The sequence below is a fragment of the Lotus japonicus genome, chromosome 5 (assembly GCF_012489685.1).
Source record: "Lotus japonicus ecotype B-129 chromosome 5, LjGifu_v1.2".
In the NCBI taxonomy this organism is placed as follows: domain Eukaryota; kingdom Viridiplantae; phylum Streptophyta; class Magnoliopsida; order Fabales; family Fabaceae; genus Lotus; species Lotus japonicus.
In genome coordinates, this window is record NC_080045.1 from 66383631 (window position 1) to 66408040 (window position 24410).

At 35.4% G+C, this 24410-nt stretch overlaps 7 protein-coding genes across 8 annotated transcripts; 6 read left to right on the forward strand and 1 right to left on the reverse strand.

The window, feature by feature from the left end:
- Window positions 1–6070: 6070 nt before the first annotated feature.
- On the reverse strand, window positions 6071–6542 carry LOC130720494 (NADH dehydrogenase [ubiquinone] 1 beta subcomplex subunit 7). Its single transcript, XM_057571143.1, has one exon. The coding sequence runs from the start codon at window positions 6496–6498 to the stop codon at window positions 6085–6087; it is 414 nt and encodes a 137-aa protein (XP_057427126.1). The 5' UTR covers window positions 6499–6542; the 3' UTR covers window positions 6071–6084.
- Window positions 6543–7236: 694 nt separating this feature from the next.
- On the forward strand, window positions 7237–8892 carry LOC130720307 (B3 domain-containing transcription factor VRN1-like). Its single transcript, XM_057570937.1, has 4 exons — window positions 7237–7460; window positions 7691–8042; window positions 8266–8411; window positions 8510–8892. Exons 1-4 carry the CDS (start codon window positions 7392–7394, stop codon window positions 8750–8752), a joined length of 810 nt encoding a protein of 269 aa, XP_057426920.1. The 5' UTR covers window positions 7237–7391; the 3' UTR covers window positions 8753–8892.
- A 1150-nt stretch (window positions 8893–10042) lies between these two features.
- Window positions 10043–11720, forward strand: LOC130720644 (B3 domain-containing transcription factor VRN1-like). The gene is made up of 4 exons (XM_057571316.1): window positions 10043–10255; window positions 10427–10925; window positions 11020–11159; window positions 11357–11720. Exons 1-4 carry the CDS (start codon window positions 10166–10168, stop codon window positions 11594–11596), a joined length of 969 nt encoding a protein of 322 aa, XP_057427299.1. The 5' UTR covers window positions 10043–10165; the 3' UTR covers window positions 11597–11720.
- A 750-nt stretch (window positions 11721–12470) lies between these two features.
- LOC130720017 (B3 domain-containing transcription factor VRN1-like) lies at window positions 12471–14114 on the forward strand. The gene is made up of 4 exons (XM_057570601.1): window positions 12471–12554; window positions 12771–13164; window positions 13312–13448; window positions 13553–14114. The coding sequence occupies exons 1-4, from the start codon at window positions 12471–12473 to the stop codon at window positions 13805–13807; spliced, it is 870 nt and encodes a 289-aa protein (XP_057426584.1). The 3' UTR covers window positions 13808–14114.
- A 959-nt stretch (window positions 14115–15073) lies between these two features.
- LOC130720096 (40S ribosomal protein S11-like) lies at window positions 15074–16681 on the forward strand. The gene is made up of 6 exons (XM_057570702.1): window positions 15074–15229; window positions 15312–15352; window positions 15446–15546; window positions 15984–16128; window positions 16212–16301; window positions 16389–16681. The coding sequence occupies exons 1-6, from the start codon at window positions 15218–15220 to the stop codon at window positions 16477–16479; spliced, it is 480 nt and encodes a 159-aa protein (XP_057426685.1). The 5' UTR covers window positions 15074–15217; the 3' UTR covers window positions 16480–16681.
- Window positions 16682–16808: 127 nt separating this feature from the next.
- Window positions 16809–21202, forward strand: LOC130720095 (B3 domain-containing transcription factor VRN1-like). 2 transcript variants are annotated; one of them, XM_057570700.1, is made up of 6 exons: window positions 16809–18544; window positions 19289–19499; window positions 19602–19711; window positions 19941–20334; window positions 20447–20598; window positions 20704–21202. In XM_057570700.1, the coding sequence occupies exons 3-6, from the start codon at window positions 19643–19645 to the stop codon at window positions 20944–20946; spliced, it is 858 nt and encodes a 285-aa protein (XP_057426683.1). In that variant the 5' UTR covers window positions 16809–18544; window positions 19289–19499; window positions 19602–19642; the 3' UTR covers window positions 20947–21202. The 2 variants fall into 2 exon arrangements, with proteins under 2 accessions (XP_057426683.1, XP_057426684.1); XM_057570701.1 differs by having other exon boundaries at window positions 16809–17943.
- Window positions 21203–22720: 1518 nt separating this feature from the next.
- On the forward strand, window positions 22721–24063 carry LOC130720018 (B3 domain-containing protein At3g18960-like). Its single transcript, XM_057570602.1, has 4 exons — window positions 22721–22810; window positions 23027–23411; window positions 23523–23674; window positions 23763–24063. The coding sequence occupies exons 1-4, from the start codon at window positions 22721–22723 to the stop codon at window positions 24015–24017; spliced, it is 882 nt and encodes a 293-aa protein (XP_057426585.1). The 3' UTR covers window positions 24018–24063.
- The last annotated feature ends 347 nt before the right edge of the window (window positions 24064–24410 follow it).

A 24410-nucleotide genomic window follows, 5' to 3' on the forward strand; every position in this document is an offset into this window, starting at 1 on the left:
AGTTCGCATTTTTAAGATGAAGGTGAACCAGCTGATTAAAGATTTCAAAAATGGTCATTTATTTGAAAAAGTGGATGCAAGTGCGTAATACATTCTCCATGCATTACTATGCCTCACTTATGTTGTGAAATTTATTGCTCAGTTATCATGTTTCACGTCTCTAATCAATTAAAACTTTTGAATTATTCTACTTTTTTGTTTTCTTTTTAGAAGAAGAATATGCTTGTAATTTAGAATAAGCTAAAGATGATGTCAAGCTGTTACAGAAACTTTTTTAATCATTAATATGTTTGTTTTTAGGCATGTATACAATTGAATTTCAGAAAAGAGGACTTCCTCACGCGCACATACTGATTTGGTTGCAAGGAGAAAATAAGTTGAAGACTGGGGACGACATTGACAAAGTCATCTATGCCGAGCTTCCTGATCCAGTGTTATATCCCGAATTGCACGTTGTAGTTTCTAACTTCATGATACATGGACTGTGTGGTAGTGCAAACAAAAAATCACCATGCATGGAGAAGGGTAGGTGCACTAAATTCTTTCCAAAAAAATTTTAAAACACCACAATGATTGACGAAGAAGGCTATCCGCAGTATAAAAGAAGGCAAATAGGGATTGTAATCAAGAAAAAAGACATTGAAATTGATAACAGGTATGTAAATTTTTACAAATGTAATATGCTTTCCGAGTAAACTAAATTGATACCAATTTGAAAAAACCTAACTTCGTGAAAAAAAGAAGGATACCTCAGATATGTTATTTATTACAATTGTAATCTATATTCGCCATAACCTACATTGCAGGTATGTTGTGCCTTACAATCCCACGCTCCTTATGAGGTATCAAGCTCACATAAATGTCGAGTATTGTAACAAGTCCAATGCTATAAAATATTTGTTCAAATATATCAACAAAGGCGCAGACCGAGCAATGCTTGAAATTTCACATAAGGACAACGATGATCAAGCGAAAGAGCCAATGGATGAGGTAAAGCAATATTATGATTGTCGTTATCTTTCTCCGTGTGAGGCAACTTGGAGAACATTTGACTTTACCATACACAAACGATGGCCATCTGTGAAAAAACTAAATTTTCATCTTCCAAATGAATATTTGGTATACTATAATGATGACGAAGACGTTGGAGATGTTCTAGAAAAGAGTGGTAAAAAACCCACAATGTTTATGGCTTGGTTTGCAGCTAATGAAAAATACCGAGAAGGGCAGGATCTAACATATGCTGAATTTCCTAGTAGATTTGTTTATCATAACAAAGATGGAATCTGGAAACCAAGAAAGAGGGGTTTTAAAATTGGCAGACTACAGTATATCCCTCCAGGCATCGGCGAGTTATATATCATGAGAATCCTAATTAAATTTTTAATAATTTCAATGAAATAAATAAATAAAAATTCCACCTAAGCTCATTAAATGACATGACAAGGGCCACATCAGCTGCCGGAGCTCCGGCGTTGACCCAACCTGCCGGAAGGACCAAAGCCAACTATTTTGCAAAAAACTGGGGACCAATCCCCACCTTTGCTCCGACGAGGAACTAAAGCCATATTTATGACAAAGGATAGGGACCAAAAACTGGATTAAGCCTAATTTAATTATTGCTTGGATTTAATTTAATTGAAATTCAATACTTTAAAAAATCACATTGCGCAATATATTTAATGAATTGTCTGTGAACAACATAAGTTATATTCGATACAGTTAAAAATAATTTGTTTATCACTATTCTCGACTTTAGGCCTACGAATCGCAGATGCTGATTTGAAAAATTTATGTATCATTGAAATTGAGAAGTTGCTCCAAAGAAATGGTAGGTCATTAAATGATTACCCATGTTTGCCAACTCCAGAATATGATGAAGTCTTGCAATTTGACAATAGATTTATTGTTGATGAACTAAACTATGACAAAGATGCATTAAAGGTAAAATATGAAGAGTTGCTTAGTATGCTTACACCTGAGCAAAAGTCTGTATATGAGAGGGTTGTCACATCTGTGTTGTCAAACTCAGGAGGCTTCTACTTTTTATATGGATATGGTGGAACTGGAAAGACTTTTGTGTGGAACACTTTATCGGCGTCACTTAGATCCAAATGACTAATTGTTTTTACCGTTGCTTCCAGTGGCATAGTATCATTACTCTTGCCTGGAGGCAGAACAACTCATTCTAAATTCTGCATTCCATTAGATGCTACAGAGACCTCGACATGTAATATAAAGCAGGGAAGTCTACGAGGAAAGCTTCTACTTGAAACAAGTCTTATCATATGGAATGAAGCTCCAATGTTGAAAAAGTATTGTTTCGAAGCTTTAGACGTTACACTCCGAGATTTAATGAGGTCGAAAAATGAAGATAACGCCTATAAGCCTTTCGGAGGAAAATTAGTAATACTTGGAGGTGATTTTAGACAAATACTACCTGTAATAACTAGAGGAAGCAGACAGGAAATCGTCGAATCTACTGTAAACTCTTCCTCATTGTGGAAACACTGCAAAGTTATGAAATTGAGTAAGAACATGCGCCTAACCGCAGCTGAGACGGCTGATGAAGCAAAAGAAATCAAAGACTTTGCAGATTGGATTCTTAAAATTGGAAATGGCGACCATCCAGATTTCGGAGCAGGAGAGTACGATGTCCAAATCCCGCCAGATCTGCTTATCCCAATTAGTCCTGACCCATTAATGGAATTGATTAAATATACATATCCTGACCTTGCGCACAAAATGAAAGACCCTCAATTTTTTCAAGATAGGGCAATATTGGCACCTATACTAGAGGCTGTTGAAATGATAAACACTTACATGTTTGGGATGATAGCTGCACCAGAGCATGAATATCTGAGCTCCGATTCTGCCTTGCGATCTGATGAGGATTCTGAAATCCAAGGTGAGTGGTTCACCACCGAATTTTTGAACGACACTAAAAGTTCAAGAATGCCTAACCACAAACTTTTGTTGAAAGTTGGTACTCCAATAATGCTTTTGAGAAATATAGACCAAGCAGCAGGTTTATGCAATGGAACTAGGTTAATTGTGGACGAACTTGGCGAACGTTTTATTGGTGCAACTGTTATCACGGGAACAAATGTCAATGACAAAGTGCACATTTTAAGAATGGACTTGGTTCCTTCTGATTCCAAATTTCCAATTAAATTCAGAAGAAGACAGTTTCCAATTCAATATGCGTTGCTATGACCATAAACAAGAGCCAAGGACAAACACTATCTCAGGTTGGACTCTTCCTTCCAAGGCCCGTCTTCACTCATGGTCAGTTATATGTAGCTCTTTCTTGAGTACGCTCAAGAAAAGGTCTTAAACTTTGTATACTCGATGAGACGGCCAAACAACAGACCAATACTGTAAATGTAGTGTTTAAGGAAGTTTTTGGAAATGTTTGATGTACACAACACAATTACAATTACAATTATTTATTTCATTTTTCTCCTCATCTATCTTTATAGGGTTGCCTTATACAAAAATAACTTATTTATTTATTAAAATATTACAACATAAAATTTCCGTGCAACGCACGGGTTACGGAACTAGTACGATAAATTTTGAGCTTACAATGTAACAAATTGTAGATATTATTACTTGATTATTGTTCGAAAATAAAACATTTGTAGCCCAGAATTTTTAGGAGGCAATCAATGACCCTTTTCATGTTTGGTGGTTGTTTTAACTTTTATGGGGAGAATAAAACGGAGGGGACGAAAACTATCTATATTACTACATGCTAGTCCAAGTTCATTAAGATTTCTAGTATTTCTTCTGTACAATACACTATTCATGAACATTTCCGTGTTCAGTTTTGTTCTAAGCTTTTTCTGCTAAGCAATGGCATAGTTTAGCCTGATTACAGTTGGGTCTACAGAGAGTTCTGTTCTATAAACAGTTGTTTGGTTGGCTTTGATTTGTGTGAGACTGGGTTTGAAATGAGTACTAACTTCTCATCAACTCACATATGAGCAGAATCGAGCCGCTGAAAAACAACTAAGTCTTTGTAAAATCCTTGAAACAATTTTGATTTACTCGAAACTCAATTCTTTTAGTTTTGTCATCAGGAGAAACACAATTCAAAACAAATAAAATACCAATTAACATTGAAACAACAGCCATGTATACTGAAAAAAATTCCAAGACTAAAGGGATGAGAAATCCAAAGACCATGGAACTCAGAATATCATGTAATTCTCCCAGTTTAGAATGTGGATCAACCATATTGTCAACATAGCACTAGAATAAATTGATTGGGGATATTCATAGACCACAATGGAAAATTTATCCAAGCTTTTACATGATTACATTGGAGAAGGGAACAAATGTAAGTCAATCAGTTAGTATTCCCCTTTATGAGATTTTAACTAGAAATTTTATTTCTTGAAGTAGAAACATGGTACCACAACAGGGAAAATAGCAAGAAATAAAGTATAAGCAGTCTGTAGCACTCTCTCGACAAACATTCCAAGGAAACTTTGATTCCATACAAAAGAAAAACATGAAAAAACATCCATCCGAAGCAAGCAAAGGTTCCTGTCAAAAGTGAACATGGGTCAAATATAACACAAATAAATAAATAAAACAATTGGAAAGAACAAGAAATCAAAGAAAAAAAGAACATTGCAGCAGGGGTAGTCACTAAGATCAAAATAACACAAAAAACTAAGGTGGAAATGGAGCCCACATCGCAATACCTCATAGCTTATACCATCTGTTACATTTGCAGAAAATAAAAATAAAAAAGGGCTCCATTCTTATTACTCCTAGTGCAGAAGGAGGCTATTTAGCATTCAAGATTTCCATTCAACAAAACAAGTCTACCAGGAAGCACATTATATAAATATAATCTACAGCCTGGAGAAACACAAATTACAAACAGATTTACAGATTCTTCAGTAACCTAAACTCACCTATTAATAGATAGCCCTATCGTGTGCCTTGTGGCAAATCATTCATTTAGTTTCTGCTACCACTCACCTATTAATAGATACTAGATAGCCCTATCGTGTGCCTTCACAATTAAAATTTAAAAGGTGTTCAAAATTTTAAAGCTGCATGAACCTGATTCAATACAGTCTCCTATTGAAACAGATGAGTTTATATCCTGACAAGATTCCATTACAATTAATAATGCAACTACTTGAGTATACAAGTTATGAACTCATTAACATTTGTTTCCACAAGTAACTATTTCATATTTTGCAAACTCTAGACATTATCCTACAGTCCAAACAAAGACACAATATTATTTTGACTACAATATGCAAAACCAACTGAATTCACCATTACACGACTGCTGTGTACCATTCCACAAGTTCAAAATGACACTCTTACTCCCCTGCAGCCATTGTTGGATCTAATGATGAACTAGACTCCTGACCAACCATCTATGTATAGTAGCATAACTCGAAATCAAGCTTAACTGTCACTGTTAGCAACCAATCAATTTCAAAGAGTAGCAGTAACATTCACAACACTCTCACATTAATTTTCAGCCAAGTGGCATATTCTATGATAACTAAAATCAAGTCGTGCCAACCTAAAATATATCTACAGACAGAAACTCCAAGGACAGACAAGGTTAACATTTCCAGAGGAGCATATCCAAACTAGTATCTCCCTCAATCGTTCCCTGAAGAATGCGGTTTTATAGTGTGGGTGGGAACGATCCCTCCCATCTCTAATTTGCATTCCCCTTAGGTGAACAGACCAACACAGCAACCAAGCATAAACTTTGTAACGTCTCGATTATTCGAAATTAGAGTAACTCAGGACAATTGAATTAAAAATTAGAGCAATATCAGTGATTATTCAAGGATAGACCAGCTCCATCCCACTGCAAATCCAGTAGCTACCCTAATCGCCGGGAACATGCACAAATCTAACTAGTCATATACGGAAAATTCGACACAAACAAATGAAATTGAAACTGAAATAACAAACATTCTGAAGTAATCAATCCCAATCAGAGATCAGATAGAAATTCGAACCCCAAAATTGAAAAACCAAGCAACCCTAAATGGAAATGGAATGAATTCGAAAACCCTACCTTCAATTCATTCATCAGGCATTTGCAGGTTTGGGGATGAGGGGAACGGAGGCGCCACCAGCAGCAGCTTGAGGGAGAGTTTGTTTGGATTGTTCGCGGATCTTCTTCATCTGAAGCATCCGTTCCATGACGAGCTCGTACTCGCACTTCTCGTAAGAGTGGCGTTCGTTCTCGCACTTCCATGGGAGGTAGAACTCCGCTTGCCTGCACTTGTTGAGAGGGATCAGCAAATGTGCGCACTCGTCTCTGTACGCCAACGGAACCCTCGCTTCCACCATCTCCTCCGGCGTAGCAATCATCTTCTTCGATGATCCTTCTCCTGTTGCCATCTTCTTCTTCAACAATCTCAATTCCACACCACTCTCTCTCTCTCTCGTTGATTTTGCTGAAATGAAATGAAACTGAACGCAGTGTTGGGTTATTCTCATTGGGCCTGGCTCCAGTAAAATTATAATCCAGTCCAATATAATTTACTAGTTATTCACATTGGGTTTGGCTGAAGCCGCGTTTGAGCTTCTTTGATAGCCCCGCACAATTGTAACTCCGACAGAGTCGAAGAGTTATTAGAATGGGAGCGAGCGTTATTTATATTTGAAGACATAATTAGCTTATTCGCTCAGAAGTCAACCTGGTTCTCTATGCTACTTTAGAGGTTTAGGGGCTTTTGTATATGACTCTTAGGGTTTTTACATCATGTTTTTAGTTGATGTTCAGCTTTGTTATTTGAGTGTGCATGCTTGTTCTCGTAATTGCTTATGTGTTACATTGCGATATCACTCGTTGAGATTTATTCTCGTATGTTGTAACTATCGTTAGGCAACCCTTTGGGTTTTGAATGGATTATGATCCTTTGAAAGAAAAAAAAACATTGGGCCTCGATCCAGTAAAATTATACCATGTATTATGAATAATTTGGTTATTAAAAGATAAAATATGTACTCATATTTCTTTCCAAAAAATTATGTACTCATATTTATAGTAATGCTAATTAAGTATAAGAAAATAAATTAATCTAAATTATTTAAATTAATATCAAGATGTGATAAAATATTCGAAGATCTGATAATGGTATAAGATATTTCTTATATTTCTCTGTGTTAATTAGCGTGTGAATAAAACTGACTGTTTCCATTCTCAAGAATAGGTGAGAATCAGTAGATGTAAAGAAGGCACAAAAATTTGTTGAGAGAGGGTAATTCATGACATAGTGGAATAGCTTCACTTTGCTCTGACCAACATTTACTTTGGAGACCATGCCGCATGGTATTTGCTACTATCTTCTATCTTCTTGGTAAGGAGAGACACTACACAAACTCCATCCATGGCTGGAAATACTGTCCTGCCTATCAGTTTCTTCAAGATCATTCTCAAAACTAATCTTCAAAGCCTTGTAAGCATTGTTCCTACTTAGCATTCTATCAAATTTGCATTTTTCTTTATAATTAGATCATATTTGCATGTGGAGATATTTGTTGTTGATATTAGATTAAAATCATACTTATACATATAAGCACTAGAGATTTGATTAGAGAAACACATTAATTTGAGATGCACGAGGCTTGTTTTATTTACTGGACAATACATCAAATACTGACCAACAGGGTTTTAATCTTCACACAGAAATTACCTAAAAAGTTCACAGAGAAATATGGTGGTGCTTTGTCTAATCCAGTGCTTTTGAAGCCTCCAGATGGAACTGATTGGAAAGTTTATTGGACAAAACAGAATGGTGAGGTTTGGTTTCAAAAGGGTTGGAATGAATTTGCTCAAAATTACTCTCTAGATCATGGGCATCTGGTGGTGTTTAAATATGGAGGGACTCCACATTTTGATGTGCTCATACTTGATCAAAGTGCCTTAGAAATACACTATCCTTCTTGTGACTTTGACCAGAGTGATGATGACTGGCCAGATCAGAAGCCTAAGCAAAAGTTACCAATACTTTCTCCTCCACCATATAAGAATGACAGAGGTACAATTTTGACTTTATTTTCTGTTGATTGTGTTTGCATGTCACATATTTTGAAGGGTATATAGCCCCTTTATGTACATTTTCAGTACCATGTGTCCATGTGGGTTCAAGTTCTCAGTTGATGCTATTTAATAGAAGCTAGATAGTTGAAACTAAGTACCAAAATGAAGTTCAAAGTTATCATTGAATTGGCCAACGGGAGCTAGTGAGTGTGTTTTAACAGGTGAGAATAGTGCTGCTCAAAGAAGTTCATTATCTTTGAATTGGCCAAGGGGAGCTAGAGCGCAGGAAGTAGCTGCTGCATTCATCTCAAATAATCCTTTTTTCACTGTTACCATAAATCCTATTAATCTTGCTGGAAGTCGGCTGGTAAGGTTAATTAAACACAAAAGTGACTACATTTACATTCAATTTCATGAGGTTTTGTTCAATCTGAATACTGATATAAAATGTTACACACAATGCAGTATGTACCAGGTTTAGAAGGTTATGTCGAGAATATTGAGAAGGTTGTGAAGCTGCAGATTGGGGAAAGATCATGGAATGTGAAGTTGCTCCGTCTTCGCCTAACTTCAGGTCGCCGCTTCTGTGCTGGTTGGTCCTTGTTTGCAAAGGAAAGTGGATTGCAAACCGGAGACGTTTGTGTCTTTGAATTCATCAACAGAGAAGAACCAGTTTTTGAAGTTCATATTTCCAAAAGCCACAGTTGATTTATCGACTTGGAGCTGTTGCTTTTTGTAAAAATTAGAAGATGGAACAATTTCCATTCCTTTGAATGGGTGACCTTTGGTTAGTTTTACTTATAGTTGACTTTGAAATACTGGAAGGCAAATCCTATGGTCTATGATTAGTTTAAGCAAATATATGCTCTACTTTTGCTTATCATGCTGGTTAGCTAGTTAGCTAGTCCTGACTCCTACCCCCACCGATTTCAAGCCTTAATCTACAAATAACGTTCACTTATATGAGTAGGAAATGGTTTGAACAAAATTGAAGTTTGGTGAGTGATAATTGGGTAAAAATGAATGTATGAGTAAAGCTCTGGCCAAACAAAGAATAGTATGATAGTTTCTCCTCTCAACTCTTTCATTCTGTTGGGGAACTTCTATAATACTGGTTTGGTGATGGTTCCCCCTTGATGGCCATAAAGGAATGCCAGAGCAAATTATGGTCCATTATAACTCACAATTTTCACATAAAGCATTGAGCTGCTTTCAACAAAATGACCTAATTGAAATGATTAAAGTCATCACTTGAAATCTCTTTTTTTGAAGCAATAATATCAGAGTACTTATTATAATTGACTTGAATAAAAGGAAAGTAGTTAAAAAGCATAGCTAATCTAGTACTACTACTATAAGGAATTTGACCAAATATAAAATGCCATATATCTAATTTCAACTGAGTGATAGAGTTACTCACAACTCACTGATCAAGAGATGTAGCATGTGTAATGTAAGATCAGCATTTCAACAGTTTAAACAGCCTTTTACTCCCTCCGGTCCTATTTATAAGCAACAAAAAAAAAATTCACATAGTTTAAGAAATGTAGTAAAACTAGATAAAATGCATTAAATTTGTCTTGAATCAAAATAAACTTCCAAAATTACCCTTTGTTATTCATGTTGGAAAGTGGGAAAGAGAGAGAATAATTAATGAGACACATTTTACAAGTTAGAATTAATAAGGGCATCATTGGAAAAAAATAATTAATATAGTTCAAACTTTCATTTGGTTCTTATAAAAAGGACCAAGATTTTTCTTCTCTTTCATGCTTATAAATAGGACCTTATAAATAGGACCGGAGGGAGTAATAAATAAACAGCCAATTATAATAATATGGGGAAGACTAAACATTTTGATGAGTGGTCATCTAATAAATGATTGTTTCAATTTACAAAGTCCAGCAGCAAATATGAATGGTGGTATGGCAAGGTTCGAGATGAATTTGGAGACGTTTTAGCTTATCAACTAATCATTGTAATTGATGCCTCAAAATATGGTGTCTCAACATCAATTACTATAAAGTTGAGTGCAACTTTTCATTGATAGCAACTGATGATAGCTTCTCGGTTCTTTCTCTGTAGTGAAGTGATACAACTTTTCAACTTCACATTCCATCCATGGCTAAGGCTTCTAATCATGTTCAGCCAAGTCCAGTTCTGCCAATCCATTTCTTCAAGATCATTCTTAAGACTAGTCTTGAAAGGCTTGTAAGTGTTTTTAGGCATTGCCACATATTTATTTAAACAAATATTTGCTATTGCTATCACCACTAGAGAATTGATTAGAAATAAAATGGTTTAGTTTAGATTAGTGTTATATTTTCTGGTAGGAGGAATATGTGCATTTTTTTGACATACTAACCAAAATATTGTTGGCAGAGAATACCCAAAAGCTTTACAGAGATGTACGAAGGTGATTTATCCAATCCAGTGTTTTTAAAGGTTCCGGATAGTACTAAATGGGAAATTCATTGGACAAAACAGAATGGTGAGGTTTGGTTTGAAAAGGGTTGGAAACAATTTGCTCAAAATTACTCTCTAGATCATGGGTACATGGTGGTGTTTAAATATGAAGGGACTTCACATTTTGATGTGCTCATTCTTGATCAAAGTGCCTTAGCAATACACTATCCTTCTTGTGACAAAAACCTTGATCAGGGGAACAATGAATCAGTTCAATTCTTGGGGGAAACCACTGCACACCAAAATGCTATACCGGAACCTGCAATGTTTTCTTCTCGATCTTATAAGAGAATGAGAAATGATACACCTGTGAATGTGGACAGAAATTCCAATATGAGAAAGTTGCAGGCTGAAGCAGGTGATGAATCTGGTCAAGGGACAAAGTTTAACAAAACTATTAAGCATAAGCTGGAAGGTATGTAGTAATTCATGATCTGTTTTTTGCTTTTGATGGATAAAACTATCATATATAGGCCTTTACTAGTTTGGTTTGCATTTTCATTTTACAGGTGTGAGGACTACTTTAAGCACTTTGTCCTTGAATTGGCCCAAGACAAGTAGAGCTCTGGAAATAGCCCTAAATTTTGTCACATCCAATCCTTATTTCACTGTGCTCATAGTGCCATCCCATCTGGCAGAAAATGCAGTGGTATATGATACTGTTCTCATGTTGAAAATTTGTGTCTGTCTATTTTAAATATTCAAATTGATTATATAATATTGTCATGTGACATGTGATGATTCAGATCGTTAAACACTTACACTAGGGTTATTTTTGCATTCATAAGTTCATATATTATGTTATGAGCTTTTGATTGTAGCTAGCTGTGATCTTACATTATGCAGAAACAAGTACCGAAGTTCATGGATTACGTGAATAGGAAGGAGAATGTGATTTTGCAGCTCGAAGAAAGAAGGTGGCCGGTGAAGTTTGTTTGTTTTCCTAATACTCCTTATCATCGCCTCACTTGTGGTTGGTCTTTGTTTATAAGGGAGAGTAAATTGCAAGTTGGAGACATTTGTGTGTTTGAGGTGATTGACAGAGAAGTTCCAAAGTTGAAAGTTCATGTCACAAAGGTTAACTAGTTAGTTTATTCATCCTCTAGGAGCTATTGCTTTTTCTGAATTTTGCAAGAAATTGGACTTTACATTTTGCTGTAGTTTTTGCCTTGAGAAATTTAAATTATTTCCAATGTTCGAAAAAAAATGTTTTATGAAATTTGGGTGAAGATTTTATAGTCCATGAGTTGATGAGTTGATATTGAACATCAGATTTTGTTTACTTGCTAATAATGTATGCCACGTGTGAAAATGGATGTGAACAGTAAAATTTGTGAGGGAAGTCCAATACATACTACTATCGAGGATAAGTGACCATACACAACACAAGATATCTTCATTTTCATTCGTTCAATTTGGGGTTGCCACAAGTCTTGTTGAATAAAAAGTGAGAATGCCAAAAGGCAAAAGTTAAAAAAAAAAATTGATAACTAAGTCAAAAAATTTCATTAGTACCAAAAAAAAATTGCTTTGACAATTTTGATCTTAGGTGTGATATAGGCCAAATGTTTTTCCAAGTATGCGGCTCTTAGAAATTGAATTTTTAACCTAGAGGTTCAAAACAACTATTTATCTACTTTTTACCACTATAATCGTTATTGGGAAAATAAAATTTAATCCAAAAAAACTTCACACACATAATTTTATTTATAATTTGATACTTTTAAATCATATTTTTACGTAGTTATTTTTCTATAAATATAACAAACTGTGTCTGGTAAATTGAATAGAAAAGATGAAAAGACGCACAAATTGAATAGCAAGAGGCAATTAAGCTAATAAGTAGGATTATAAATGACACTATGCTCTGACTACTTTGGAGACCATGCCGCATGTTATATGCATTGGTAGCTTCTAAGGAGTGACAAACACTACATCATCACATCTTGAAACTTCATCCATGGCTGCTCATCTTCCGGGAGGAAATGCTGTCTTGCCTATCAGTTTCTTCAAGATCATTCTCAAAACTAATCTTCCAAGCCTTGTAAGCAAGCACTATTCCTACTTAATTAGCCTTTTATCATATTTCCATTTTTTGTTATTTCATCTCTGCATTTGAGTTAGTTGTTTCTGATATTAGATAGTTTGAAATTATACTTGGAAATAAGAATCAGAAATTTTATTAGAAAAAGAAAACACATGAAGTATATTGTATTTCTGGCAAGAATATTATACTGACCAAACTGTGGTTTTCACACAGAAATTACCCAAAAAGTTTACAGAGAGATATGGGGATGGTCTGTCAAATCCAGTGTTTTTGAAGCCTCGTGATGGAACTGAATGGATTGTTTATTGGAAAAAACAGAATGGTGAGGTTTGGTTCCATAAGGGTTGGAAGGAATTTGCTCAAAATTACTCTATAGATCATGGGCATTTGATGGTGTTTGAATATGAAGGAACTTCACATTTTGATGTACTAATACTAGACCAAAGTGCCTTAGAAATAGACTATCCTTCATGTGGTGGTGAAAAGGACAAGCTTGATGGTCAAAGTGATGATGATAAATCAGTTGTAATTTTGGATGAATGGCCAGCTCAGAAGCCTAAGCAAGAGTCTCTGTTACTTTCTCTTCCACCACATAAGAAAATGAGAGGTATTTTATTTAAATAAAAGTTATATAGTTGAAATTAACCACCCAATTAATATGGAAGCTCAAAATTTACAAGATGCTGCACAATGAGCATGACTAGTTAGCTTGGTTTGTTTTGTATCACATTTCCCACAGGTGAGAAAGCTGAAGCAAACAGAAATCCATTGTCTTTGAATTGGCCAAAGGACGCTAGAGCTCAGATAGTAGCTAAAGAATTCATCACATCCAACTCCAATCCTTTTTTCACGGTTGCCATAAAGCCTTCTAATGTTTCAGAAACTGAGCAGGTAAGCATAGCTTAATTAAACACTTTTATTCAATTTCATGAGGTTCTTTCTGAATTCATATTATAGTGATGATGATAATATTAATTACACACCATGCATTGCAGGGTGTACCAGACTTTGAAGGCTATATTGAGAACATTGACAAGTATGTGAAGCTGCAGATTGGGGAAGAAAGATCATGGAATGTCAAGTTGCTCCGTGTCATCCCTACTATGGGCCGCCGCTTCTTCTCTGCTGGGTGGTCCTTGTTTGTATGTGAAAGTGAATTGCAACCGGGAGATGTTTGTGTCTTTGAACTCATAAATAGGGAGGAGGAGGATCCAGTTTTTGAAGTTCATGTGTTCAAACGTCACAATTAACTTAACCTGCTAGGAGTTGTTTGTTTAAGTGAAAACTCATTAGATGGAGGACAGGAGGAACAATTTCCATTCCCTGTGAATGAGTGATCTTTGGTAATTGGTTGTAGTAAATTTTGGAATATTTGAAGGTGAAGCTTTTGATCTGTGTTCAGTTCAGTTTAAGCACAAATTTCTTTTTCTTTTAAGGTTTAGTTGATCTCTTTTTGTCTAGTTAATTAGCTCTTGGTTTAGCTAGTTAATTTCATTTTGTAGCCTTCTTCAGAAAGTTGTTCCCATTTTATCAAATTAATGCAAATCTTGATTTTCAAAGGAATATCACTGAGATGAAATACTGAAAAATGGGCGTAAATGGTGAGTGATGATGAATATGGACCTTTGATATTGGGAGCTTTTCCCATATTCAAAATTCGATACTTATGTGAATGTGAATAAGGCACAAGGCATTTTCGTGGTAGCATAAACACATATATATGTTGGACTAGGAAGCGTGTACCCCAAATGCTCCTTTAGTTTGGGGTGAATGTTATAGGTTAGAGTGAGTGTGTTGTGCAGTTAGAAACCTCAAAGAAATTGGACCTAGCTAGAACACCCAATTGTTTTACAACAAAATATTTATTAAGAGGTAAGGCCAACCCAATTTAGGTTGACAAAGGTAAGAGGCAAAGATTGTGTATATTGGTGAAGTAAAAGAATGACATTTCAAACAATTCTCTTATAAATAAACCACTAATTATAATTACGATAACGATTTGGTGACATGTAACGCACTCACTCATAGAAGAGAGAGATAAAAATATAAGAAAAATGAGTGAAAATGAGATGGAAATAAAACTTGTATTTTTCACATCTTATGTAGTGTGTGCATGAGGTTCCATGAATTGGTATGATTTGGTGGTTTCTAGTAGGATGAACGAAATTGGTAGGGGATTTAAAAAAGCATGAAACTCAAAATATATATATATATTTTTTTTACTTTAACAAGTGCAAATTTGTTGAGAAAATTATAGTAGGCACTCTTACCCTATGATCAGATTTCAAACTTGTATATTCACCCTTAGCAAAACTACACATATTTTGAAATAACAAGATATCTTATTTTCTTAATTTTATTTTTTAATTATTTTTTGCTTCTTCATTCACTACTTTGTCAAAGCTTCATTTATTCAAATATAACAAAAAAATTGCTCAAAAAGCTGGCCTATTATTACTGGGCTTATCTATGCTATTATAACAAAGCCCGTTAGCATTTGGGATTTGGGCTGTGCCTGTAACCAAACTCAGTTATAAACAAACTTATAATTCCCCAATCGATCCTCTTTTTCCGAATTAGGGTTTTGCGCACATTTCTCTCTGTGTCCGCGGCACATTCTCTGTGCTCTGCTTGCACCGATCAGCTCTCACTCTCCATCAATGGCGGAACAGGTTTCGATCCGTTGCAACTTTTACAGCTTCTTCTCTTAACTTCTGAATGCTCACATTTTTGCTTCTTCTTCTTCTTTTGCAGACGGAGAAGGCTTTCCTGAAGCAGCCCAAGGTTTTTCTCTGGTATGTGGTTGTTTTAATGCAACAATTTGATTGTTGCTCGTTTTTCCTTACTTGTTATTATTGAGCATTGTGAATTTATGCCGTGTGATGCAGTTCGAAGAAATCTGGGAAGGGGAAGAGGCCTGGCAAAGGAGGGAATAGGTTCTGGAAGAGTATTGGTTTGGGATTCAAGACTCCCAGAGATGCAATTGAAGGTTAGAGCCTCCTTCCATCATGCTCAATTTTTGATTTACTGCATCTTAATTGTGTTTTAGCATAGCTGTTGAGTTTATGAAGTAGTTGTTGAAGTCTAAACTTGTTTGCATTGCCATTGAAAATTAAAATGGTTGTTTCCCTTGAGGTGGGCATTGTAGAACTAAAAACTGCTATGAGCCATGCCATGCCTTCTTTAACAGTTTCACATCAATGCTGATTTTTCCCTTTACTGTTTGCTTCCTAGATGCAGATGTTGAGATTGAAATCTTCAAGTTATATATAATAGTGCTGGTTTTAAGTAGTTTTCTGTTTATATTTATAAGCTAGATATGTTGTTCCTGTATGTTTATTGTAGTTACAAGTTGAGAGTAGAGATGTTACTTGTTACTATGGTTATCGACAATTGTTGTGACTAGAGTGGTGTCTTACTTTCCAGGGTCTTACATTGATAAGAAATGCCCATTCACCGGCAATGTTTCTGTCCGTGGACGCATTCTTGCGGGTACCTGCCATAGTGCCAAAATGACCAGGACTATCATTGTACGTCGTAACTATCTTCATTTTATCAAGAAATATCAAAGGCAAGTATCATCATCTTTCATCAAGTTGAGTTGCCACCTTATTCTCTTTGTAATATCTAAATATCTGTTTGGTTTCTTCTTAGGTACGAGAAGAGACACTCAAATATTCCAGCTCACATATCTCCATGTTTCCGTGTGAAGGAGGGTGACCATGTTATTATTGGCCAGTGCAGGTTGGTAAATGCAATCTACAATTTTTGTGACTCCATTTGGTTTTTGTTTCTATCTAACTTCCTTTTTATAAAATTTCTCTCTTACAGGCCATTGTCAAAGACAGTGAGATTTAATGTGTTAAAAGTGGTTCCTGCTGGTTCATCTGGAGCTGTTAAGAAAGCTTTCACAGGAATATGAGCATTTCCCTTGGTCCCCATCCCCCAATATCCTGTTAGAGGATTTAGACTTCACAATTCCTGTTATGTGACTTCTCTTTTAATGTGCTTTAAAGGAAATAGTTTTTGTCTGCTATTTAATCTTCTTATTGCTGTTCCTGTATTATCTTCCAGTGATATTGTTCCATATATCTTTACGAGTCCTTATGGCTTATGTTATTCCATTGATGCTGCTGCTTTCTTTATAGCTCTCCAAAAGAATGAATGGTTCTGAATGCTCACGCCTTACCCTTCGTTTTCTTGTTGAAACTTGCTCTTGTGGTGCTTGCAATGCGAATAGTTAGTATCATGGTGTAATTTTCATGTGCTAGACATGAGTGTTTCCTTCATTCTTGGGCTAGAGCGCTATTACAATTATGAATCCCTATATAGAATGGCCGGTTTGAAAGACAGTTCTACATTGGTTATTAACTTAATTGTAATTTAGTGTTTAATCTTGTGATTATGGCTTTTCTGAAGTACTTCTGTGGTGTTCTCAGAATATATTTTCACCAACGAAATTTATGTGCATGTGTGTTTCTCTGTGCTAGTAAAAAAGGACTGTTATAGACTAATAGTACATTTAAATAATGCTGTTGGATGAAATATTTGAATATTGAATGGATGAGATTTAAGATTAAAAAAATGGTTGAAGTTATTCCAAATCTCTAGTTCAAGTACTCTTCCTCCTACTCTCTCTCATTCTATCACCCACCCAGGAAACATAATCTATTCCATCTTCCATTACTTTTAGGCTTAATTGCACATTTACTCCCTCATCTTTCACTATTGTGCGAAGTTCCTCCCCCATGTTTAAAATGAGTGAATTTCCTCCCTCATGTATTAATTTGTGAAAATTGCCCCCTTCCGTTAGGTAGCCGTTTGAAAGCTAACGGAAGTTGCTGATGTGGCTTCCTATTTGCACCCTCTCTTGCATACAACCCCCTATTTTTAAAAGATAAACAAAAAAAAAATAAAAATAAAAACCTAACACGTGATTCCCCCAAATTAGATCATCATCTTCTTCATTCTTCTCTTCCCCCAAATTAAGCCTTTTTCCATAATCTTCTTTCTTCTTCTTCGTTCTTTATATGCTCTCTTCTTTCTTCTTCTTATTCTTTTTCCCTTCCTCTTTTTTTCGAGCCCATCTTCTTCTTCCTCTTCTCTTCTTCACGATCATTCCTCTTCTGCACCCATTCTTCTTCTTCTTCTCCCCCCCCACCCAATAAACCCAGACAGCCACAACCCCACCGCCCCCAACCCCACCTCACCCAGAACCCCACCGCCCCCAATCCAAGTATGAACATTTCAACCCACCGCCCCAAATCCGAACTCAACCTCACCAACCTAGATCCGGCCCAGATCAAAGCATATCCGGACAGATTGATGCAAGGAGAGCGTGGAGACAGCAAAGGTGCAGCAAGGAGAGTGTGGCGGAGGTGGTGAGGTGGGTTGGGGTTTTGTTTCTGGATTTCTGGGTTCTGTTCTCTGTTTCCCCGCTCTCATTCATCTTCATTTTTTTCTGCTTGTGTTTTTTGGAAAATTGATTTGGGGACGGGGTGGAGCTGCCACTACTTGATTGAATCAAACAACTTGGTATATTCTGTAATTGTTGTAATATATTTCGTTGTTTCTATCTTCTTTTCTGAACCTTGTAGTGGATTTTTGGGAGGTAAAGATGGAGGAGAGGAGGAAGATTAAGGTTGGAAGAGGAGGATGAGGAGGGTTTGGAGTGGGGAAGAAAGGAATGGTGGCGGTGGTGGTATGAAGATTAAAAGAAAAAGATTAATTAAAAGAAAAAGGAATATTTTTAAAGAAAAAATTTGACATTGCATCTAAGTGCGCATATGTCAGAGACACGTCATTTAATGAGGTCATGTAAGCTTCCTCCGTTAGTAATTGGATGACAGATTAACAGAATGACCAATTTGGCACAAATTAATACATAAGGGAGGCAAATTGCTCGTTTTAAACTTAAGGGAGGCAAATCGCACAACGGTGATACTTAAGGGAGCAAAAGTGCTATTAAGCCTTACTTTTATGTACCGGTAATTTTGCGTATTTATTTATGCTGTGTAGTTTGATGTAGTTTTAAAGGTAATATAGTTAGGCTCAATTACATTATTGGTCACTTGCTCGGTTGCTCCCAACATGTGTCGCATAGTAGTTAAATGTTGTTATTTGAACTTAAAATCCGATCCTTTAGAACCGTATTCCTCTTGAGACTTTTTTGGGTAGCAATTGGCATGTATGTTGTCACCAACCTTGATGCTTGTGATGTCTTCCGAGACCAGAATTTCAGCTTCTTGCTCAATCCATTTACCCTCTAAGAACCCGTGAATTAGTCCTCTGAACAGGCATAATGATGCTACTTAAAGTTATGTGTAAACGAACAGTGCCTGCCTTAGGAGCATCCACAATTTCTTGATGCAGAAAAGAGACAAGCTTTGATTTCTAACCTTAATTAACAATGATTCATAAACAATTAAATTGTGCAGTTACTTTACTTTCAGACATTTTTTTTTCCTATCTCTTTCTTCCAACCATATTATATCATATATCACACTTATCTCTTCTCTCTTCTTATTTCTCTAATGGCCTACATCCTTTGGTGTTCACCTATCTTTATTTTTACTCACGGCCTTAATATTTCTTTAGTGATATTATAGAATCGAAATGTATATTCTCTAACTAAATTGATTTTTTACAAATTCCAATTATTTAGATTTTTTTTTATAAGCTCCAATTATTTAGATATCCACTTATAGTCTTCTATTGGTTTTCAATGACAGAATTGTCTGGTGAAAAAAATATAATAAATGAACCTTTCAAATTACAATGACTCGTGTAATGCAAGTAAAAGATAGTGTCTACTTTTTCTAAATTACACTCGAGAATAGGAGAGAATATAGAGTAAATCAAAGTTCCAAGGTGAAAGGCTGACAACTATTTGTTCAGAGGGGTCATTCAATGGTCAAGATAATTCAATTGATTTGGAGGCAGGTAAGGTAGTAATTATTAGGATTACGAATGGCTAGTTTCAGTTTGCTCTGACCAGCATTTATTTTACTTATGCTGTTGCTTGGTTCATTCTTGCTGGTACAGGAAGAGTGACACACACTTCATCTCAACTTCAAACTCCATCAATGGCTGCAAATGCTATCTTTCCAATCAGTTTCTTCAAGATCATACTTAAAACTAATCTTCAAAGACTGGTAAGCCTTATTCCTACTTAATTAGTCTTCTATCATTTTTACTTTTTTTTTTATCTAAGATCATATTTGGATTTGAGATATTGGTTTTTGATGTTAGATTAAAATCTCCCTTATACATATAAGCACCCGAGATTTGATTAGGGAAATTAACACATAAATTTTAGATGGGTTAAGTTGTATTTACTGGACAAAATACTGACCAACAGGGTTCTAATTAATTTTCACACAGCAATTACCCAAAAAGTTTACAGAGAGATATGGGGGTGGTCTGTCTAATCCAGTGCTTTTGAAGCCTCCAGATGGAACTGAATGGGAAGTTTATTGGACAAGACAGAATAGTGAGGTTTGGTTCCAAAAAGGTTGGAAGGAATTTGCTCAAAATTACTCTCTTGATCATGGGCATTTGGTGGTATTTGAATATGAAGGAACTTCCCACTTTGATGTCCTAATTCTTGACCAAAGTGCCTTAGAAATTGACTATCCTTCATGTGATGGTGAAAAGGATAAGCTTGGTCATCAGAGTGATGCTGATAAATCACTTGAAACTTTGGAAGAATGGCCATATCAGAAGCCTAAGCAGAAGTCACTGTTACACTCTTCTCCACCACATAAGAAAATGAAAGGTTATATTTTACTTTATTTTCTGTTAAAATATTCATGGTGGAGTATCTAGGAAAATGTTAATTATACATTCATGCTCCTCAAATGTTAGTTTGTTTTGTATCGATTCCACAGGTGAAAAAGGTGTAGCTCAAAGAAATCCATTGTCAATGAATTGGCCAAGACAAGCTAGAGCTCAGGAAGTAGCTGAAACATTCGTCTCAAAGAAAAACAATCCTTTTTTAACTGTTACCATTAAGCCTGTTCATACTGCAGAAGGTCGGCTGGTAAGGTTAATTGAACATACAACATTTACAGTATTGAATATTCAATTTCATGAGCTTCTGTTCTGATTGTTGTGATAATGTTACACTACACACACCATGATGCAGCATATAACAGGTTTAGAAGGTTATGTTGAGAACGTTGACAAGTATGTGAAGCTGCAGATTGGGGAAGAAAGATCATGGAATGTGAAGCTCTATCGTCATTCCTCTAATGGTCACTATTTCTCTTCTGGTTGGTCCTTGTTTGCAATGGAAACTGAACTGCAACCTGGAGACGTTTGTGTCTTTGAACTCATCAACAGGGAGGACCCAATATTTGAAGTTCATATTTTCAAACGCCACAGTTAACTTATCTGCTAGGAACTGTTTGTTTTAGTTAAAATCGATTAGAAGAAGGAACAATTTCCATTCCTTAGAATGAGTGACTTTTGGTTGGTTGTAATGACCATAGACAGGGGCTATCCAATTTTTACAGTACGTTTAGCTGCTCACCTATCTCCATTAATCTCTATTGACCATGAATCTCAATGACCAACAATTGGAAATTGTGGGTTCTAAATATTCAACGAAAATATTATGAATATCTAATATTTATAGACTTATTATTTTTGTCCTGCCCCCAACGAAAATATCACAAACTTTGGTTGGTTGTAGTTGTCTTTGAAACACTCAATAATGTTTTGTTCACCATTCAATTTCACCTCCACATTGAGAGGTGGTGAAGAAATGAGAGAGAAATACGTGATATGATATGTGATATGCTTGGAAATGTAAAGAGATAGAAAGAAAAAATGTGTGGAAATGAGATGGAAGAGAAGTGATGTGTGTATAAATCATTACTCTGAAATACTTTAAGGTAAAACTTTTTATCTATGATCAGTTTAAGCAAATTCTGGAACGAACGATGATGTATGTGATAACCTTTTGATGAAATATTTGAAGAATAGTACATCATGGGTAGTTTGTTTGTCTTCATAAGAAATATTTGATGTGGAAATTGTCAGAGTTTATAGTAAGTGTCCATTTCTACTAAAAGAAAAACTAATAAGTGATATATATATATATATATATATATATATATTATAATAACTAATAAGTGATATTATTAAGTATACATGTGTAGATTTCCATTAAAATTTCATTTGCCAAGATTTTGAATTGATAAACACACATTCCAATGTGTGGACTGTGAAAGTAAGAATTATCTCACATTTAACATAAGGCAATCAAATATACACTAAAGGTTTTTTTTTTGAAAGTATACACTAAAATGTTAAACCCTTTCAAATAATTTCCCTGACTAATTCAGATTTAACATAATCGAAAATATAAATTGATGATGATTTGAAGAAATAACTACTGTATAGAACTATAGATCTTATTTTCTTAATTGTATTTTGATTCTTCCTTTGCTTCATTTATTCTCTATTCTGTCAAAGCTTCATTAATTTATTCAAAAATAACATAATTGAGTCTTCTTTTTTTTTTTTTTTTTTTGGTCAATAATTGAGTCTTCTTAAAATATAACATAAAGAAAAACCAACCTATCATAACTGGGCTTGCCCATATTATATATGGCCTATTAGATATTTGGGATTTGGGCTATGACCAAACTCAGTTATAATTCTCCAATCTATCGTCCATTTCTGAATTGCGGTTTTGGATACTCTCCTCTGTGAGACAAATTGGAGTTTTCCTTCCCAACCAAAAATCAAACAAGCAAAGCCTTAGTTATTTTTTTGTTCCTCTACCCCCAACTCATATATTCATCATCTTTTCTTTTCCTACTTGAACTATCAGGACACAGCCTAAAATGGGAACTCAACCTTAAATGTATAACAAGGTTCAAGATATATCAACTCAAAATAAAAGTATAAAACTGCTGTTACCGTAATCCCTCTTAAGAAACTGATAGAAAATTTACAAATTTTAAAAGAGGGAGTAATTGAAAGAAGTGAGTGAAAAGACGTATCAAGATTTGTTAAGAAAGGCTGATCACCAATATTTGTTCAGAAGGGCTAATCATGCATTTGCTACTTGCTAGTAGCTAGCTTCTTTGTCCTTTCTTGGTACACACAACACACACCATCTAAACTTCAAACTCAAACTACATCCATCATCCATGGCTGCTCAAGATGGTCCTGCAGGAAGAAAAGCATTGCTGCCTATCAGTTTCTTCAAGATCATTCTTAAAACTAATCTTCAAACCCTTGTAAGCATTATTCTTACTCAGCCTTCTAGCACATTGTCATCCGTTTAATATGTTTGCATTTGAGGTTTTTATTGCTGATATTAGATTGAAATCACCCTTACAGAGTTTTTTATTAAAGAAACACATATTTTAGATGCATGAGGCTTGTTGTATTTATTGGGCAAAACAAAGAGAACTGACCAACAGGGTTCTAACTTCTAATTAATCTTCACACAGAAAATACCCAAAAAGTTTACAGAGAGATATGGGGGTGGTCTGTCAAATCCAGTGTTTTTGAAGCCTCGCCATGGAACTGTAAGGGAAGTTTACTGGACAAAACAGAATGGTGAGGTGTGGTTCCAAAAGGGTTGGAAGGAATTTGCTGAAAATTACTCTCTGGATTATGGGCACCTGGTGGTGTTTAAATATAAAGGGACTTCACATTTTGATGTACTCATCCTTGATCAAAGTGCCTTAGAAATACACTATCCTTCATGTGACCAGAACCTTGATTATGAGAGTGATGATGAGGAATCAGATGAAAATTTGGGTGAATGGAAAGATCAGAAGCCTAATCAAAAGTCACCTTTACTTTCTCCTCAACCACATAAGAAAAAGAGAGGTATTAAATATTAGAGAAATTAAAACATTCATGGTGGAGTATCTTAGGAAAATGTTAATTAAACATTCATTCTCCTCAAATGTTAGTTACTTTGTTTTGTATCCTGCACAGGTGAGAATAGTGCAGCTCAAAGAAGTTCATTGTCATTGAATCGGCCAATGGGAGCTAGAGCTCAGGAAGTAGCTGAAGCATTCATCTCATCCAAATCCAATCCTTTTTTCACTGTTACCATAAGTTCTTATGATCTGGTACGACGTACTAAGGTAACGTTAAAGACCAAACATTTACAACATTCAATTTCATGATATATATAGTGATAATATTAATTACACACCACGGCATGCATTGCAGGGTGTACCTGCTTTGGAAGGTTATATTGAGAATATTGACAAGTATGTGAAGCTGAAGATTGGGAAAAAACGATCATGGGATGTGAAGTTGATCTATCGTCACACTGCTAATGTTCGCAGGATCTTGTCTGCTGGTTGGTCCTTGTTTGCAAGGGAAAGTGAATTGCAACTGGAAGACGTTTGTGTCTTTGAACTCATAAGCAGGAAGGAGGAGAAACCAATTTTTCAAGTTCATGTTTTCAAACGCCGTAATTGACTTATCTGCTTGGAACTTAGAGCTCTTGATTTATAACAAGACTACAATGTCCTAGTATTTATCTTGAAATTTGCATGCTTTTTTGAGCTACCACATCACCCCAAGCATTTGGTTTCTAGTACTTATATAACTTTGGGAAATGTCTAGGAACTTGAGGTATAATGTGGTTTCTAATTTTTACTTTCATATTGCTTTTAACACTATTCTTACTCATGTCTTACTTTTGCTTATCTAAAACCCTTATAGATTATCGCTCGTCTCTTAATTTTAAGGTTAGAAATAACCACTTCCATTAACTCTTATTAGAACTATATCATCCGCAAATAATCTACCGTTCAAAATGCTCTTACTTATGTCCGGGTGACCATGTCCAAAATCACATTAAACAAGTAT